This window comes from Ylistrum balloti, unplaced genomic scaffold, assembly GCF_031769215.1.
Source record: "Ylistrum balloti isolate Yb309-2 unplaced genomic scaffold, AGI_CSIRO_Ybal_v1 Utg369908, whole genome shotgun sequence".
Classification (NCBI taxonomy): domain Eukaryota; kingdom Metazoa; phylum Mollusca; class Bivalvia; order Pectinida; family Pectinidae; genus Ylistrum; species Ylistrum balloti.
Window position 1 is genome coordinate 120,666 of NW_026782032.1, and position 20,697 is coordinate 141,362.

Consider the following 20,697-nt stretch of genomic DNA (forward strand, 5'->3'; position numbering starts at 1 on the left):
AATGAATGAAGAATGAATAAATGAATGGTATATAGCTAACCCTATAGGATACAGGAAAATGTTGGCCACAGTTTAACTAAGTCTGTTTACACAAAGGTCAAAAATGGACGTTGAGCTTTTGTAGATTCAAATGTATACGTTAATATATATATGTTTGATTTTAATGCTGGGTGAAAATAACCTTAGGCAAATAATGTCCTGTATTTGCAATAGTCAGGCCATCAAATAGTGCAGACTTTTCATGTTTCCAAAAATTTTCAATATTAACTTAAATAAATCTTTGTGGTATATCAACATTCCGGTATCAATTTGAATTCTTAATTCTGTTTAAGTAGGATTGATTGTCATTGAATTAGTTAGCCTTGCACACATAGGCAGACATGTTACACAATTTCTCAAGTTTTGTTTCATAATCAATATTTATCATTGGATTATAGTGTAATGAAAGAAATGTCTGTGTAATAATTTCATTGTTTTCTATCATTGAGTTCAAGGCACTTGGGCCTACCAGGAATCAGATCTAATAATATCTCTAGAATGGCCATATTACAGAGTTAAAATTTTGCAGCAACTCTCAAAAACCAGATTGATCATTCTCGCAGAATAAAGACTACTGTTCCTCTGCATCCCCACGTTGTCGTTCAATGCACAAGTTTTGCTGCATTTCCATCAATGTCTAGGCATCCGTTTACGTATATGTGTAAGGCAAAGAAAATTGATATAAAGTTCACAGGATATTGTCAGGAGAATGGCTGGCCAGACAGATCTGTTTTACAGTCTTAACCCTTAGCTTCCTTGCATATAAATGTATAAGATACCATTAGGCTTCCTCCCACAAACCTTTTTTATAAGTCTGTCTGATGTTGTGCAAATCTGTGCTGGTATATGGAAGATTTAACTGCCTACTGTAGCAGTAAAGACTAAGTTTAGCTGTGTGCATATATTTTGCAAGCACTTTGAATAATGAATTTAAAATCTCGAGAAAAAAATACATTTACCACAATCTTTCCTCCTGTAAATTTGGACATTTTGGTGAAATTATTTTTTTTTTTTTTTTTTCGTTTTCTTTCCTTTTTTTCAACAATCAATAGTTTTAACGTTGATAGAATCGAAAGATGCTGCATTTTGTACAAGTCTTCAGTACTAATGGAAAATATCTATGGGGAAATATTTCTCTATTGTTATTGCTACCAAAATTGGAATGGGTTTGTTTAAAGACAGTACAATACCATGGCTTCAAATGAATTTAGAATTGGTCCATGAAGGACTTACATCTGTATATCCTGTTGTACTGTAGGAGTATTGATATTGAGGTTGATAATGTCCCACAAATTACCTCCCTGTCTGTATCCTCAAGTGTGTTGTGCCAATATAGGAGGTGTGAAATTGGAATTTGTTTTTTCACAGATGTTAAATATATACTTTGTACTAACAAGCACTTAAAGCTTAGTGTATTTGGTAATTTCGTAATACTTAGTGGCCCCATATCACATTTAATTTTAATTAAAAGAACATGATTTTTGTATTAATTTTTTTCTAATTAAATTTTGAATTACATGTATTAGGGTTTTGGGACATTGGTCAGGATAAATGAAGATAGATTTTCTTACATACATGTAATACAAGACTGTCAGTGATTCCTTTATCTCTTTCATCTCTGTTCAAAGTTCTTCAATCTAGATCTGGTACTTTCAGATTGGTGCCGACTTTAATTTATTGCTTTTTCAATTCAAATCAATATTTGATCTGTTTCCACATTGTAGTTTGTTCCAGACTTGCCTTTTACGGCGATTTCCTCAAATGGATAAGGCTCTAGGGAGTACTTTCCATCTTAGATATTTCTAAGTACTTAACCATTCCTTAGAAATAGAAGATTCCAAGACTGTAATGATCAGTATTTTCATATAAAATATTTCACATTAAATTTTTTTTCCTTCTGTAGGTTGAATTTTAAAGTTTTCTTAAATTGAATGATAAGTATGGCTCCTTGCTGCAATTTAAATACTTGCTTCAGCTACAGAACATTTGTATTGATTCTGGAGTGTTTCCACACATCTGTCATAGCCAATGCTAGTTTGTCTTTGTATACTTTATACTTGTTGTCAGAGAGACTGGCACACTGTACATTAAATTTCAGTGTAATCACAGAGTTTTAGAAAAAAACCAAAGGATTTCAGTCACTGGCTTTACATTGTGTAAGAAGAACACAAAGAATGATAGATTTGTCAGAGAAGTGACTGAAGTTTGTCAGTATCAGCTGATGATCAAAGGCCATGCAAATTTTTATTGGAAAGAAAAAGTTGACAGAAATGATATTCTATTCAAAGCTGATACTGTCATATTCTGAATTTTTTATGATTATATTACCATATTTGTAATAATCTTAACATATGTGTTATTATCTTACCATATTTGGAATTATTTTACCATATATGTGTAACTATCTTACCATATTTGGAATTATTTTACCATATATATGTAATTATCTTACCATATTTGGAATTATTTTATCATATATATGTAATTATCTTACCATATTTGGAATTATTTTATCATATATATGTATCTTACCATATTTGGAATTATTTTACCGTAGATGTGTAATTATCTTACCATATTTGGAATTATTTTACCATATGTGTGTAACTATCTTACCATATTTGGAATTATTTTACCATATATGTGTAACTATCTTACCATATTTGGAATTATTTTACCATATATATGTAAGTATCTTACCATATTTGGAATTATTTTAACATATGTGTAACTATCTTTTGGTATCTGATACTGCTTTATCATTGTAAATGTAGATTTTAATAGGGTTGACATTAAGCAAGATGAGTCTCTGAATCAATGTAATATCAAATATAAATACGAATGATATAGTGCTAAAGGGGGACACAGATTTATATGCTACAGCAGGAATACATAGATTTATCATGCTATTTAAAATATGAAACAAGCCTATCTATAGTGCCTAAATGAGAACACAAAGATTGATAGTGCTTAAAAGGGGACACAAAGATTGATAGTGCTTAAAAGGGGACACAAAGATTGATAGAGCTTAAAAGGGGACACAAAGATTAGTAGTGCTTAAAAGGGGGACACAAAGATTAATAGTGCTTAAAAGGGGGACACAAAGATTAATAGTGCTTAAAAGGGGACACAAAGATTAATAGTGCTTAAAAGGGGACACAAAGATTAATAGTGCTTTAATGAGGTCACAATAATTAGTAGTGCTTAAATGAGGTCACAAAGATTAATTAAGAACACAAGAATTTATAATGGCACAGTGAGAACATTGGGATTTAAGTGCTTAAGTGGGAACACAAAAATAGTGCTATAGCTTTCAGTAGGAAAAATTATTTGTATGTGCTGCTAGAACACTAAAGTTTATAATTTTAAAAGTACAAAAGAAAACAAAAATATCTAGTGATGTAATGATGATAAAAGATCTTAGGTGCTGTGGTTAATGTACAAGGATTTATAATATTGGATCACAGAGATAGATAGTATCTAGTGAGAACACAGATATGACAGTGTTGGAGCTGGAGAACAGATTTATAGTGTTTCAGTTAGAAAACAAAGATTTATGGTGTGTTTGCTTGTACATATAGATATATGGGAAAATGTTTGAAGATTCTATCATTCAATTATGGCATATATTGAATGAAAACAATATCTAAACAACATCTGTATGACGGTTAAAGTGTGAGTTATGATTAAATCTACCAGACGCTGACTGACAAAACGAAACATTACAAGTTACGACTGGAACGCGAGGAGAGCACTAAGAGACAGCACATGAAGATCCTTTGTAAAACACAAGAGACACAGCTGCAGGAAAAGGAGAACCTGATTACAAATCTACAGGGCCTACTGGAAGAGAATGAGGCCCGGGTACAGCAGCTGGAGCAAGGTATGGCCTGGAAACAAACATTTTAAACCTTTCCTTTTTAGATCAAATTCCCAGCCGTAATTCCAAAACTCCTAAATGGCAAAAATAGAAAACTAGTTTGGCTTTCTCTCATAATTTCTAATACACACACTCAGGAAAATCAACAATATCTGTCAGATTAATTGACATACTACATTCTGATGGCTTTAGTATATGTGTATCTATAGAATTTCAGTTATTTAGGACGCTACATGACTTAGATTTTGCATACTTATCAACTGTTAAGGAAGGGTAACCATGGCAACAAATAGCAGATTTTACCATGGTAACAGGTGTTTAATTACATATATGATAATTGATATTTTGAAAATGTCAACATAATTTGGCAATTTGTTTTTTATTAAGGTCCAGTAAAATGCCGGCCACTGGGCGACAACAACAACATCCCCCACACTGCGAGTGGGACTGCTATGAGGCTAATAGAGGAAGTGAAGAGACTTCAGATAGAGAAAGTGGACCTCACCCGTCGTCTGGAGGAACAATTACAGCTCAGTTTGGTCCCTAGTCCTGAAGGCAAAGCAATAGAGCCAGAGCCGGGAGGACGGGGAGAACTTGGTCTGGGACTTGATAAAACCATAAACGACCTTCAGAAGGAAAATCGTGACCTTCGGGACACCATAGATAGACTCCATAAAAATGGCCAGGTATGTGTACCAGGTTCAGGATGTTTTACTATCACCTTCATGTAGATGAGAATGACTTCCTCAGTGAATGCATATAATTCTTAAGACAATCTGTGATACTGGTTTTCATAATTATCATATTTATAGAAAACAATGTTGACTTCACTGTGATGTGCCTCGCAGACTTTTTGTCTGTGACTTTTTCATGCATCGCTGACTTTTTCACGTCTCAGTGATTTTATTTGTCATGTCTTGCTAACTAACAGTCATCGGACACTGGACCCTGTACCACAGACACTGAGAAACAGGTGGCCAAGCTACAAGGAGACAATGACCGCCTCCAAGAGGAACTGACAGACCTTAAACAGTCCTACGGTCAGTCAACTGACATGGTCAAGCAAGGTGCCAAACAATACCAGGTAAACAAAGATTTATCTCTTTGTGAAAACTTTGTGATATGATTGATAAATTACCTGATTAAGAGTGCAACTTAAACATTTAAACTTGCTTTTTTAAATATATGAAGTGCACATGATCATTTTCTTCAACAGCAACTTGATGACGAGGTATCCAAATTAAGACAAAAGATTACAACGCTTGAAAACCAGCTATCGAGGAAATCTGAAGAATTCACTAGTGTACAAAACAAACATCGTCAGGAGCAGACAACTCTAAGGAATGAAAGCCAAGCCACAGCACGAAAGATGAGGGATTTACAAGCTGAACTGACTGCACTACATGCCAAGGAGCCAGAGGTTTGTTAAAAGGGATATGCTTATCAAAGGACCAAACTGAGTGTTTTTCTTGATTCTTTTTTATGCAGAGGATTGTAAGAAAATTTCACATCCATTTTTATTGGGCCTGCTCTCATTTTATGATATTTCGGAAACATAATTTTAAATTTTACTGATCCCCTGGCAAGGTAAAAAGAAAAGAGTTTCTTGAATCTGATTTGAAATGAAAATAATTGTAAGATTGTTTCATTATGTAACTCAGATACTTACGGAAGTATTTCTAAAAACAGCACACAAAGTCTGAATCAATAATAGGTTGGTGAAATTACAATGGATAGAACATCATGGAGTTAATATGTAAGAATTGAAACAATAGAACTCTTAAGCCAATTACAGCTCCTCTTGTTATTATCACACATGTGGTTATAATGTATTTTACTTAACAGGTGATATGCTGATAAAAGAAAAGTTGTGTGATAATGTAAATATTTTAATTTTTGTGGGGCTTAATTTTCATGGTTTTTAAAAAAATCATTTCTTCACGTAGGTTTGATTTTGTCCTTATACTTATTATATTAACCTTTAGACACGAATTCCTGTATTAAAAGTTCACACAAAATGAAGGAAAATAAATACCTCACAATAATTGATGATTTCACAGTAAGATGCCTGTTCTCTGGCTTCAGGTTATCACAAAAATAAAGCGTGTGGAGGTACAGACAGAATCCGAGGAGCTCAAGAAGAACTTCTCCAAGTGTCAGGAAGAAAAAGTAGTGCTGGAGTCAGAGGTCGCGGCATTGAAACTAGAGATCAAGGAAGTCAGGCATCAGCTACAGGAAGCAGACAGACAATGTACAGAGAAGATTGAGGAGGTAAAAGAATAGTGGAAATATTTATTAATTTTCTTTCTTTTGAAATTTTTGTTTCACTCATAACACTATAATAGAAATACTAGATAGATACATGGTCTTTTCCTATAATAAACTTAATAAACAAAACATATTTTTTGTTTTGATTTGAATTCCGGAAATGGGCTTATCACAAGAGGATGAAATATTACCAAGAGGAAAGGATTGAATTATATTTATATCTACTGTTTATGAATACATATATCTTGTAACATTACATCATTTAAAACGTGTTTATAAACAATTAAGGGATGTAAACAAACATTTTCCATTTACAATCAATGTAAGTAATGACAAGACCACATACTCTCATACAAGCATGAATATTGTAAATACACACATTCTGGTAGGTAAAACTGACATAGAGACTGTGCAAGGCAAGTGTGAAGAATAATGAGTTAATTTGTTAATGCTTTGTTAGATGACGAGACTAGAACAGGAGACGGAGACTGTTACGCATCAGCTGATGGAGGAGATTGATAATGTGAAGAGAGAAAAGGAAGAAGCTGTGAGGTCAGTGAGACATGACATGGAACTTGAATTGGAAACATTACGTTTGAAGCACCAGCGTGTTTGTTTGCATTTGGAACAACTCAAGCCTATTATGGTAGAACTGGTGCGCGAGTATGTCCAGCTTCAGAAACAGGCCAAGAAGTTTCCCACCATTATTAAAGATGCTGTGTCACAGGTGAAAAAAGAGGTAAGCTTCAGAATTAACGTAAGTCTTTACCTTAACATATCGCATATCAAAAAGGTCTTCCGATATCAGGTGTGTACAAAGTGAAAAAGTAAGATATGCATCAATATGATTATCTAAGACTTCTGTCCATATGATGATATAGAACTCATGTTGATATAGTCATGTAAGACTTCTGACAATATATTATCTAAGACTTATGTCACTATTGATATATAGGACTAATGTTAATATAGTTATTTTACTCATGTCAGTATAGTTATCTGACTCATGTCAATGGAGTTATCTGACTCATGTCAATATAGTTATCTGACTCATGTCAATGGAGTTATCTGACTCATGTCAATATAGTTATCTGACTCATGTCAATATAGTTATCTGACTCATGTCAATATAGTTATCTGACTCATGTCAATATAGGTATCTGACTCATGTCAATATAGTTATCTGACTCATGTCAATATAGTTATCTGACTCATGTCAATATAGTTATCTGACTCATGTCAATATAGGTATCTGACTCATGTCAATATAGTTATCTGACTCATGTCAATATAGTTATCTGACTCATGTCAATATAGTTATCTGACTCATGTCAATATAGTTATCTGACTCATGTCAATATAGTTATCTGACTCATGTCAATATAGTTATCTGACTCATGTCAATATAGGTATCTGACTCATGTCAATATAGGTATCTGACTCATGTCAATATAGTTATCTGACTCATGTCAATATAGTTATCTGACTCATGTCAATGGAGTTATCTGACTCATGTCAATATAGTTATCTGACTCATGTCAATATAGTTATCTGACTCATGTCAATATAGTTATCTGACTCATGTCAATATAGTTATCTGACTCATGTCAATATAGTTATCTGACTCATGTCAATATAGTTATCTGACTCATGTCAATATAGTTATCTGACTCATGTCAATATAGTTATCTGACTCATGTCAATATAGTTATCTGACTTATGTCAATGGAGTTATCTAAGACTTCTGTCAATTACCTCCAGACAACGCGGGCCATAAGAGGCATCCATGACCACAACCAAGAGCTGATCAAGAAATATTACAGGGAGATGGCCCTGAGGAAGAAATACCACAATGAACTGGTGGAATTAAAAGGTAGGTATTCCTGTCAAAATACTGGTTAATCTCTGTTATTGAACTGTAGAATTCCATAATTCATATATGATTTTATTCACTAAAATAGGTCACTGTGACCTATAAATATTGACAGAGCATTGCACTTACTTGGGTGTGCTATATTAAGAGGATTGTTGTCTGTCATCCTGAAAACTTCATTTTTAATTTCTTTACATTGCAGGAAACATTCGTGTGTTTTGTCGTGTTCGGCCTAAGATTGCTGAGGATGGTAATGGTGTTATGTCTCAGTCTGTGGTCAGATACGACCAGGATGACGATGGACTTATCCATGTCCTCAACAAGGGTCGAAGTCAGACATTCGAAGTGGATAGAGTGTTCACTGAAACCAGTACACAAACAGAGGTATGTAGGAACTGTGTTTATAATTAATGTTTGTTTCACTTACGATGTAAAGATTTTCTTGGCGGTACTCATTTACACAGAATGTTATCTCCCCATTTTAGGCAAAAGTTTAGTTTGAGTAACGTTTTTTTTTTTTTTTTTTTCCTAATGTAAATCATGTGTTGCTTGGCTATCTCCTTTTCAAATGAAATACATTATTTTAATGAATTGCTTAAACTTCTGTTTTTATTCCACAGGTGTTCAATGAAGTGCAATCTTTAGTGACTTCCTGTATAGATGGTTACAATGTATGTATCTTTGCCTACGGACAAACAGGATCTGGAAAAACTTATACAATGGAGGTATGTACAAGGTGAAATGACTCTTTTCATTCTTTAATAAAAGAGAAATAGTACTGACAGCAAATTTATCAATTAAACTTTGTTTAAAGTTATGTAAAGAATTTGTTTTTTACCTATAGGTATGAAAAGTCTGATATAAAAAGATTCATTTTTTTGTCATGATAAAAGTTCCTGTTGTTATGGTAATGTTTTGACAGGGTCCACCTGACGATGCTGGCATCAACCAGAGGGCACTACAAGAGCTGTTCCGGGAGACCTCCAATCGAGGTTGTGACTGGACCTACAAAATAACAGTCACCGTCTTAGAAATTTATAACGAAGTCATAAGGTCAGTGTCAAAGTTCATATTGATGTTTGAAGTCTGATAATATTTTTGATATATAGATTCTGTTATCTAATACTGTAATGTGATGTAATGTTATACTATATATGATATTTTAAAACATTTTTGAAAATACTTGAGTAGTAGATTTCATAGCCATTTCCTCACACAAAGTCCACCTTGGTGTACATAGATAGGATTAAAGTATGCAGACGAAAAATCTTGTAATTTCTTTACTTTCTGTACTTTCCTTGCACTGTATAACTCCGTGCAAATATATTTCACATTGGTCACTTGTCTGATGAAGGTTACAGTGTGCTCATCAAAACATTGTTTATAAATTTCTTATTTATTGAAATGTAAGAACTTCAGTTCTATATTAACTATGCTCTGTTGTTATTTAGTGTTGATATCATAAATATCCTTTAAAAATCCCTGTCTTGTGTTATAAAGGCATCTTATATCAGTTATATTTGATCTTGTATTCAATCTACTTCCTGTGACAAAGGTAGTCTTTTTACTAACAGAGATCTTTTAACTCCTGGAGATGACACCTCAACCAAACTGGATGTAAAGATGAACACAGATGGTCAGCTGTATGTACCAGGTCTTTGTGTGAAGGAGGTGCGGTCAGTAGAGGATGTTAACAGGGTAAGTACTGACAGTTAGCTGTATGTACCAGGTCTTTGTGTGAAGGAGGTGCGGTCAGTAGAGGATGTTAACAAGGTAAGTACTGACAATTAGCTGTATGTACCAGGTCTCTGTGTGAAGGGAGTGTGGTCAGTAGAGGATGTTAACAGGGTAAGTACTGACAGTTAGCTGTATGTATCAGGTCTGTGTGTGAAGGAGGTGGGGTCAGTAGAGGATGTTTACAGGGTAAGTATAGATAGCCAGCTGTATGTACCAGGTCTGTGTGTGAAGGAGGTGTGGTCAGTAGAGGATGTTAACAGGGTAAGTATAGATAGCCAGCTGTATGTACCAGGTCTGTTTGTGAAGGGAGTGTGGTCAGTAGAGGATGTTAACAGGGTAAGTACTGACAGTTAGCTGTATGTATCAGGTCTGTGTGTGAAGGAGGTGGGGTCAGTAGAGGATGTTTACAGGGTAAGTATAGATAGCCAGCTGTATGTACCAGGTCTGTGTGTGAAGGAGGTGTGGTCAGTAGAGGATGTTAACAGGGTAAGTATAGATAGCCAGCTGTATGTACCAGGTCTTTGTGTGAAGGAGGTGTGGTCAGTAGAGGATGTTAACAGGGTAAGTACTGACAGTTAGCTTTATGTACCAGGTCTGTGTGTGTGAAGGAGGTGCGGTCAGTAGAGGATGTTTACAGGGTAAGTACTGGCAGTTAGCAGTATGTACCAGGTCTTTGTGTGAAGGGGTGTGGTCAGTAGAGGATGTTTACAGGGTAAGTATAGATAGCCAGCTGTATGTACCAGGTCTGTGTGTGAAGGAGGTGCTGTCAGTAGAGGATGTTTACAGGGTAAGTATAGATAGCCAGCTGTATGTACCAGGTCTGTGTGTGTGAAGGGGGTGTGGTCAGTAGAGGATGTTTACAGGGTAAGTATAGATAGCCAGCTGTATGTACCAAGTCTGTGTGTGAAGGAGGTGCTGTCAGTAGGGGATGTTTACAGGGTAAGTATAGATAGCCAGCTGTATGTACCAGGTCTGTGTGTGTGAAGGGGGTGTGGTCAGTAGAGGATGTTTACAGGGTAAGTATAGATAGCCAGCTGTATGCACCAGGTCTGTGTGTGAAGGAGGTGCGGTCAGTAGAGGATGTTTACAGGATAAGTACTGACAGTTAGCTGTATGTACCAGGTCTTTGTGTGAAGGGGGTGTGGTCAGTAGAGGATGTTTACAGGGTAAGTATAGATAGCCAGCTGTATGTACCAGGTCTTTGTGTTAAGGGGGTGTGGTCAGTAGAGGATGTTTACAGAGTAAGTACTGACAGTTAGCTGTATGTACCAGGTCTGTGTGTGAAGGAGGTACGGTCAGTAGAGGATGTTTACAGGATAAGTACTGACAGTTAGCTGTATGTACCAGGTCTGTGTGTGAAGCGGGTGCGGTCAGTAGAGGATGTTTACAGGGTAAGTACTGACAGTTAGCTGTATGTACCAGGTCTTTGTGTGAAGGGGGTGTGGTCAGTAGAGGATGTTAACAGGATAAGTACTGACAGTTAGCAGTATGTACCAGGTCTGTGTGAAGGGGGTGTGGTCAGTAGAGGATGTTAACAGGGTAGGTACTGACAGTAAGCTGTATGTACCAGGTCTGTGTGTGAAAGAGGTGTTGTCAGTAGAGAATGTTAACAGGATAAATTTGACATCAATGGCACAATGTTGAAATAGATGTGATCCAACAGACAAAGCCATTTACCGGCCTAAAACCAGCCTATATACACTTAAACAGGTAAATTAGAATTCAAATTTCTAACTTATACAGGTAAATTAGAATTTAAATTTCTAACTTATACAGGTAATTAGCGTTTAAAGATATTTGGAGCAATAATTCAGGTGAACAAGAATGCAACTGATGCTGATTTTGTTGATCATAAAACCAAAAGTTAAAGAACTTGATTGTTTTTAATGTTTTACTACAGGTATTTGCAACAGGCCAGAAAAACAGAGCAACTGCAACTACCAATATGAATGAGCGTTCGTCCAGATCCCACGCACTTTTGTGTGTCACAGTTCATGGTGTCAATAAGACAACTAATGTACAAAGTACAGGTAAGGACAGCCTAAGTCACAGGTGACAACTAATGTACAAAGTACAGGTAAGGACAGCCTAAGTCACAGGTGACAACTAATGTAAAAAGTACAGGTAAGGACAGCCTAAGTCACAGGTGACAACTAATGTAAAAAGTACAGGTAAGGACAGCCCAAGTCACAGATGACAACTAATGTACAAAGTACAGGTAAGGACAGCCTAAGTCACAGGTAACAACTAATGTTCAAAGTACAGGTTAGGACAGCCTAAGTCACAGGTGACAACTAATGTACAAAGTACAGGTAAGGACAGCCTAAGTCACAGGTGACAACTAACGTCCAAAGTACAGGTAAGGACAGCCTAAGTCACAGGTAACAACTAACGTACAAAGTACAGGTAAGGACAGCCCAAGTCACAGGTGACAACTAATATACAAACAAAGTAGGTCAGAGCATCTTAAAGGGCAGGTGATGTTCATGATACTGGTAAGGACATTCTAAAAAGGGCAATGATATTACTTGAAATCAGGAGATAGACATGGTCTGATGCTACACAGTAGTAAATTCTTAGAATGTTATATAGACAAAATACCTGACCACACCTCCAGAAGGTACAAAATTGAATCATAGACAAGTTTTTAGTTATTGCAAACACTGTGTCAATCTGAAGAAGTAAAACAATTGTAGTAATTCTTACAATATTTTCTTCATCAAATATTCACCTTGTTTTCATAGAATTATCCGTGTTTTTAGGAAAGCTGAACTTGGTTGACCTGGCTGGATCAGAGCGAGTGAGTAAGTCAGGTGCAGATGGAACGAGACTGAAGGAAGCTCAGAGTATCAACAAGTCTCTGTCCTCTTTAGGGGATGTTATACACGCACTACGAAGCAAACAGAGCCATGTGCCTTACCGCAACTCCAGGCTCACTTATCTACTGCAGGACTCCCTAGGTAGGCACTAAGGAATAAAAACTCACTGTTGTAGAATTATTTCCATTAGCTGTTTCAGCTCATACTAGCCTTCAAAACTACTACTGACAATAAACTGACATAACTGATGTCTATATCTGGAATAATGGTTTATGTAGAATGTTTGGGTAAAGAACATATCATTTTAAAAGGATTGAGTCAGTTGTTAAATCAATGACCTTTGACCTAGTACAGGTGGAGACAGCAAGACCCTAATGATCGTCCAGGTGGCACCAGTGGAGAAGAATCAGAGTGAGACTGTATGTAGCCTCAACTTCGCCCAGCGTGTCCGCACTGTTGAACTTGGCCAAGCCAGTCGTCGTGTGGAAAACGGTGACACAGAGGTAATTACCTCCCCTTATTTACAGACAAGCATGGCTTCACTGAAACTTGTGACGCTCATACGTTTGATTTATTTTTGCTATTTCATTTCGTCTCAGATAATTATACAGGTTTCAAGCTGAATTAGACATTAACCAATCAGGAGATAAAAAAATGTGATGAGCACTTTAATGCTGGTACTTATTTTATTAGTTATGCACTTCATTTCCATTCATGATAAAAAGAAAATCCTTTGCAAATCATTCAAGAACCTTTGAATTCCTTATCTACATCTACAGTTGTAATTTCTGAAATCTGCCACATGTATCAGTATGGGACAGAATGTTATTTTCATTCTGAGTGGCAGTATCTATCTTCCTGTCTTTGAAACTTGACAGCTTTGTAGGTTCTGATACACACATGTTGGTTTAGATTAGAGTTATTATAAATATTGTCAATATACAAGTGCATTTCATCATTTACGGAATATCACAGAAAATATTCAGGTAATATTCTTTAAACTTTGACTTTTTATTTTTTAGTAATTCTATTAATTATGTGGAATGATTTTTATTGCTAAAACATGTACAATGAATACAGTATATGTACAGAGAGAGAAGTATGCATATATGTAATGGAACTATATTGGGCCAATCTTTGGCGATCTGGCAGTTGGTCTCTCAAGAGGTCCTGGGCTCGAATCCCAGTTTGGTCATTCACATTTCGGCTCCTACAACATTTTATGCTTGTGACCAAATCTTGATTTGAGTAGTTGAATTCTTGACAAGGAGATATTGAAACTGGGTTGTAAATGGTTGTGTCTTTGGGGCAAAGACTAAGAAAAAGGAGGGAGGAATGTAGCAGAACTGGACTGGGTTGATTGTTGGCAACCAGTAGCACCACAAGTCTAGCATCTGTTTAGAGATCAGAGGGTCCTGGGTTCAAACCCTGGTCTGGCCATCAATACTTCCTTTCTCATTTATACACATCTACTATACAATGAATAACCAGCACTTTTTAGGAGGCGATTTATAAATTTATGTTTTTCTCTCTTTTTTTTTCTTTTTGAGAGAGAATAAGTCCAATGGGAGTCACATGCGACTTATAATAATTTTATTTTTTAATGTTAAAGCTGAGGATTTTAAGTTAGCTTGTAACTTATATAGCTCTGTTTCAGTTTCTTCAGCAGCGATGCTGTACCACTAAGCATGGCAGTAGATGGCTGTGTTATATACTCTCTTGTAGTATCTATTCTTTCGTTGATGCTTATTTTATCATCTTTTGACTTGCCATCTTTCCATGATTCAATCTGTGTGCTAAAATAGGCTGAGAGCATTTTTATTGTACCTGGTACATGTTTATGCCTTAAGATATTGATGGAGCTTAGGAAATACTTACGGTACTTGTTACATAACTTACAGATACTCATGTACCTTATAAAATATCTTTGGTACTCTGTACATAACTTACTCATGTACCTTATAAAATATCTTTGGTACTCTGTACATCACTTACTCATGTACCTTACAAAAGATCTTTGATACTCTGTACATAACTTACTCATGTACCTTAGAAAATATTTATGGTCCTCGTTACATTACTTACAGATACTCATGTACCTTAGAAAATATTTATGGTACTCTGTACATAATTTACACATACTCATGTACCTTAGAAAATATTTATGGTACTCTGTACATAACTTACTCATGTACCTTAGAAAATATTTATGGTACTCTGTACATAACTTACTCATGTACCTTAGAAAATATTTATGGTACTCTGTACATAACTAACTCATGTACCTTAGAAAATATTTATGGTACTCTGTAAATAATTTACAGATACTCATGTACCTTAGAAAATATTTATGGTACTCTGTACTTAACTTACTCATGTACCTTAGAAAATATTTATGGTACTCTGTACATAACTTACTCATGTACCTTAGAAAATATTTATGGTACTCTGTACATAACTTACTCATGTACCTTAGAAAATATTTATGGTACTCTGTACATAATTTACAGATACTCATGTACCTTAGAAAATATTTATGGTCCTCGTTACATAACTTACTCATGTACCTTAGAAAATATTTATGGTACTCTGTACATAACTTACAGATACTCATGTACCTTACAAAATATTTATGATACTCTGTACATAACTTACTCATGTACCTTAGAAAATATTTATGGTACTCTGTACATAACTTACAGATACTCATGTACCTTAGAAAATATTTATGGTACTCTGTACATAACTTACTCATGTACCTTAGAAAATATTTATGGTACTCTGTACATAATTTACAGATACTCATGTACCTTAGAAAATATTTATGGTACTCTGTACTTAACTTACTCATGTACCTTAGAAAATATTTATGGTACATGAAATAGCTTTAATTGTATCCTAGACCTTTGCTTTCCTTAGATATTTTTAATTTGTTGATGCTAATTTATAAAAAACATTAATTATATTATAGAAAAGAATTACCCTGGAGTATTATGAAATAGATTTTGGAACAGCAATCTTCTGCTCTGTGTCTGGTAGAAAGTGCTTCTAGATTGAATATATTTAATAAATGACAGATGTCAGACACGGATGATAAGCACATGGAGTGAAGATGTGTAATTCAGACAGATTGAAACATAAAATTTCTAATTTAGAGTTATCAATATTAATACTATTTCATAAATGTCATTTATTTTCAGGGCACAAAAAAACCTTTGAAATCATGATTTTGTGAGAGACCTGCTCAGCGAGTAAGAAATAAACAGATTATGTAATGCTGGCTGTTACCCTTCATGCCATTGGATATTGTATAAATGTTGTAGTGTAGTGCTGTTTATTTTGGTGCTATATTTGGCACTGTCGTTGGTCTAACCACCTTATACCATCACCTGCATGCACAAGCTTGTTTAGCTAGCTGCGCAGATGAAGGAAGGAATGTCATATTTTTATAAAATTCAGGATTATATTCATGATTCTAAGATAAAAATATTTTAAAAGTTAATTATTCTGGACAATGTATTGCCAATTTTTGTTTCAATACAATTTAATTTTTTTGAATTTAACATAATTATTCAAGTGAACAAACAAACCTTCAAACATTGGAAATTTTACGAAGATAATCAGAATTACTTTTTAATTTCTTCCTTTGTTTGTCTTGATTTATATTCATTTTATTATTTTTTTTTTTTTTAATCATTTTTTTTCATGAATGTTACCTCATATTTTGAACTTTAGCTAGTAGTAACAGCTGTTGAAATGAGAATGCAGTGATAATATGAGATGGTTTAATTTCAGAGTTACTGTTCCATATAGATTCCTTTGTTGTAATGGTGCATCTACTGTAACTCCCAATTACATCGTCTATTGTAACATTAGCATTACTTGTCATCCATGTTGATAGATTTAGTCAAACGGTATCGTCATCATGTATGTTTAGTTGTTTTCATCACCTCCCCCTCTCCCTCGCCATTTTGTGGGTAGGTAGTTTTACCCATACATATCTGTTTCCCTCATGTCAAGAGTAAATTTTCAAAAACAACAATTGCAAATCCAGTGATCAATCTACAGTTTATTTTCACATGTCTTTTTCAACATTATTGCTTAAAACAATGGGTTCCACAATGTAAAATTTTAAGAATTTTCACAAAATCCCATCAAAATTCTATGAGCACAGTACATGGGACTCACATGTAGATTTATCACTGTGAAAAATTCATCCAACAATTATACCGATATGTATGACAGAGCTTTCATGCCTTAAATATATTTTCTAGTTTGGAAGAATCTTAAGTCCACCAACCTAACATTTAATATGGTACACATATTAACAGAAGCTTGGACAATATATCTTAACTGAAATGTAAATCATGACATCACTGTTATTAATGGTACATTTCCATCTTGATATACTCAAAGTAACAGAGAAGGTTTACATGTCTTTCTGAATGGGTTCTTCAGTATCAGGTGACGTAATAATCAAACAATCTTTAATTAGTGTAGAAAGTTCAATTTTCATCGTGATTCAGGGCATGATTGGGTCCCTATTATATAATCCGATGTTGAAAAGGTAGTTTTGAAATAAGAGACATTCTTGGTATAACAGTATTGGCAGTTAGAATAGAAGTTCTTACAGCACAACCAGCACAATATTAGAGTGTGACGTTTCGATGACTAAACGGTCACCTTCATCAGACAAATGACCAGTTTGGAGCATATTAGCACTGATGTACTTAGTTTACGATGTGGTAAGAAATCAACCATTTTTTTGGCTGTAAATATCTGAAAGGATGGCCTCATCTTAGCTGTGTGGTACAGCTGAAAAAATATAATTTATTCCTCACCGTCTCGTACACTACTTACCAGAGTGCTTGTGTGCTCCACACTGCTCATTTGTCTGATGAAGGTGACTGTGTTGTCATGGTAACATCACACTCTAATCTTCGATTGGTTGTGTTATAAGTACTTCTGTTCTGTTGATATTATCAACCTGACGAAATTGTTCCCCACAAATATTATAGTGGTTATTGGTGCTACAGGCTTATACAAGGGTATTTGGTGAAAACAATCTACGCAAAAATGAGTGCTATGGCTGTGTATCTCAAATGTGGTGTACAAGTATAATGTACACATCACCATATATCAGGTGACTGTGTGATTATGTTATAGCATGTCAGTTTCAAAAACTTTTCATCACATTAGTAAATGTAGCTGATATATAACTGGCGTGTTTAATGACACCACCTTGCGAAGTACTATATAAAAACTTAGTACTGACAAGTGATTGTCACTTCCAAACAATAGTTATCTCCCCTCTATAAACTATGAAATAATACTTTTTTTCTCTCTTTTTTCAAATATTTTTGTTCATTTCATTATTGATATTATGATTTAATAATACAATACAGGCATTGGCCATCAGTTGATCACTGTGAGTTCCGTGTGTTCTAAGGGAGATAATCCCACTTATCCAATATATCTCAGGATTTATCAGTTGATATCTGGAAGGAAGGTTAATATCTGTTGGTTCCAATTTCATTGTGATGCTTAGTGACTAGTTTTACATGATGATGTAGTAGTATAGTACAAATACACACTTTGGTCGTTATTGTATGTACCTGGTAGTAGACAAATGACTTATCTATACAAACACACTCTGATTGTTATTAAATGTACCTGGTAGTAGACAAATGACTTATCTATACAAACACTCTCTGGTTTTGTTGTTAAATGTACCTGGTAGTAGACAAATGACTTATCTATACAAACACTCTCTGGTTTTGTTGTTAAATGTACCTGGTAGTAGACAAATGACTTATCTATACAAACACACTATGGTTGTTATTTAAATGTACCTGGTAGTAGACAAATGACTTATCTATACAAACACACTCTGGTTGTTATTAAATGTACCTGGTAGTAGACAAATGACTTATCTATACAAACACTCTCTGGTTTTGTTGTTAAATGTACCTGGTAGTAGACAAATGACTTATCTATACAAACACACTCTGGTTTTGTTGTACAATGTACCTGGTAGTAGACAAATGACTTATCTATACAAACACACTATGGTTGTTATTCAAATGTACCTGGTAGTAGACAAATGACTTATCTATACAAACACACTATGGTTGTTATTAAATGTACCTGGTAGTAGACAAATGACTTATCTATACAAACACACTCTGGTTGTTATTAAATGTACCTGGTAGTAGACAAATGACTTATCTATACAAACACACTCTGGTTTTGTTATTAAATGTACCTGGTAGTAGACAAATGACTTATCTATACAAACACACTCTGGTTTTTTTATTAAATGTACCTGGTAGTAGACAAATGACTTAATATATACAAACACACTCTGGTTTTTTTATTAAATGTACCTGGTAGTAGACAAATGACTTATCTATACAAACACACTCTGGTTGTTATTTAAATGTACCTGGTAGTAGACAAATGACTTATCTATACAAACACTCTCTGGTTTTGTTGTTAAATGTACCTGGTAGTAGACAAATGACTTATCTATACAAACACACTGGTTTTGTTTTTGTTATGAAGTCAACTGTGTACACATTGATTGCTGCTAATATTTTACTAGATATCACATTGAGTGTGTGCTAGTTATTATGGTTTTTTACTGTTAGTAATATTTGTTGGGATTTAATTTCACTGAATTGTCCAAAGTTGGAATAACCCACAAAATGTCAGCCCTATGAAATTAGATAGTTATGCAGTATCTTTTCAACCATGCTATTAATCTATGTGGTCCTTTGAAATACAAATGATAAAAGACTGTTTGAAAGTCAATTGTGAAAAATATCATCTATATAACTGTAATTAACAGGACAGCAAATACAGGGCCAATGCAAGATACAAGACCGGTTGTTATACAGATTCACTATAGGTGGTAAAAATTTCACAACTGGTGGTAATAAAAGACTGTTTCCAATGTGTTGTCAGTTAACTCCAGACTCTTTGTAACATAGGTTGTCAGTGGTTAATTCAGAAACATCTCCTGAAATATGTTATTTGTATGTTAATTGGTATAGTCTATTAATTAATCAAGGGAGATAATCCATGCTTAATTATTGTGAATGAAATAAGTCTATAGTGTACTAACAAGCATGTCTATTGAGTACTGTTTAATGCTTAGAAAGTATTTGTTTGTTCCTTTCTAGAATTAAAAATATTTTATTCTCAGATTGATTGCTTTTCTTCCATTAAGCAAAACCATTGACTGTTTCCCATTACTAAAACAATATAATTGAGGTATAGACTATGTTATACTCTGTACACTTAACCTTAACCACAAGTGATATCATCATACTAATGTGTTTTAGTCTAATGATGTACTAATATCTGCTGTTTTTATTTTTTTTCAGGGTGACTACGCAAACAGTCCAATGGTGAAGCCTTCAACCCCTTCCAGGAGTGGTGGTACCCCTTCACGCTCTGCCCACTTGACCCCGTCCCGCACTGGGGTGTCAACCCCACCTAGATCTGGCACCAACCCCCTCTCCTCTGTCACACGATCCACTCCTTTGGGATCTGCCTCACGGACTAAGATTTCCAAAGTTACAAGCAAACTCAATCTGTAACAGAAAAGTAAACGTAAAGTATTTGCTACAATGTTAAAACTCCAATTGTAATGCTGTTGTAAGTTGAAAATACATCTTGTTTTTATGCTCACTTGATATCTCAGACTCAAAACAAAAAGAAATTACAGACTGTTGTATAAAGGATGGATGTTTTGTGACATCACTACACAGAGATTGTGATTATTAGAGTCAACCATGAGAGAAATGGACACTTTACTCTTAATGGATATAAAATTTTAATCAGAAACGAGATTTTGTCTTGGTAATTCAACCAACCCAAACATGTATTTCATAATGATTGTCTCTTTTTCTCTCACCTCATTACTTCAGAAATTTTGTGGTAAAACATGACATTGACATTACAAATCTGGAAACAGATATATCAGAATACAGACGACTGTAATGGGATATTATACAAATAATTTCCATGGTCGTGAGATAGTGGAATATCAATCACAAGATAACGCAACAGATAGA

At 34.7% G+C, this 20,697-nt stretch overlaps 1 protein-coding gene across 1 annotated transcript in view; it reads left to right on the plus strand.

Moving 5' to 3' along the window:
* Positions 1–20,401, plus strand: part of LOC132546724 (kinesin-like protein KIFC3) — a 42,115-nt gene extending 21,714 nt beyond the window's left edge. Inside the window, exons 5-19 of the mRNA XM_060210441.1 lie at positions 3,739–3,922; positions 4,307–4,605; positions 4,851–5,003; positions 5,136–5,339; positions 6,005–6,190; positions 6,648–6,926; positions 7,949–8,060; positions 8,263–8,444; positions 8,681–8,785; positions 8,983–9,113; positions 9,635–9,758; positions 11,698–11,827; positions 12,560–12,757; positions 12,971–13,119; positions 20,005–20,401. Coding sequence (XP_060066424.1) covers positions 3,739–3,922; positions 4,307–4,605; positions 4,851–5,003; positions 5,136–5,339; positions 6,005–6,190; positions 6,648–6,926; positions 7,949–8,060; positions 8,263–8,444; positions 8,681–8,785; positions 8,983–9,113; positions 9,635–9,758; positions 11,698–11,827; positions 12,560–12,757; positions 12,971–13,119; positions 20,005–20,220 — 2,652 coding nt within the window. The 3' untranslated portion in view covers positions 20,221–20,401. The remainder of the gene's footprint in view (positions 1–3,738; positions 3,923–4,306; positions 4,606–4,850; positions 5,004–5,135; positions 5,340–6,004; positions 6,191–6,647; positions 6,927–7,948; positions 8,061–8,262; positions 8,445–8,680; positions 8,786–8,982; positions 9,114–9,634; positions 9,759–11,697; positions 11,828–12,559; positions 12,758–12,970; positions 13,120–20,004) is intronic.
* Positions 20,402–20,697: the final 296 nt, after the last annotated feature.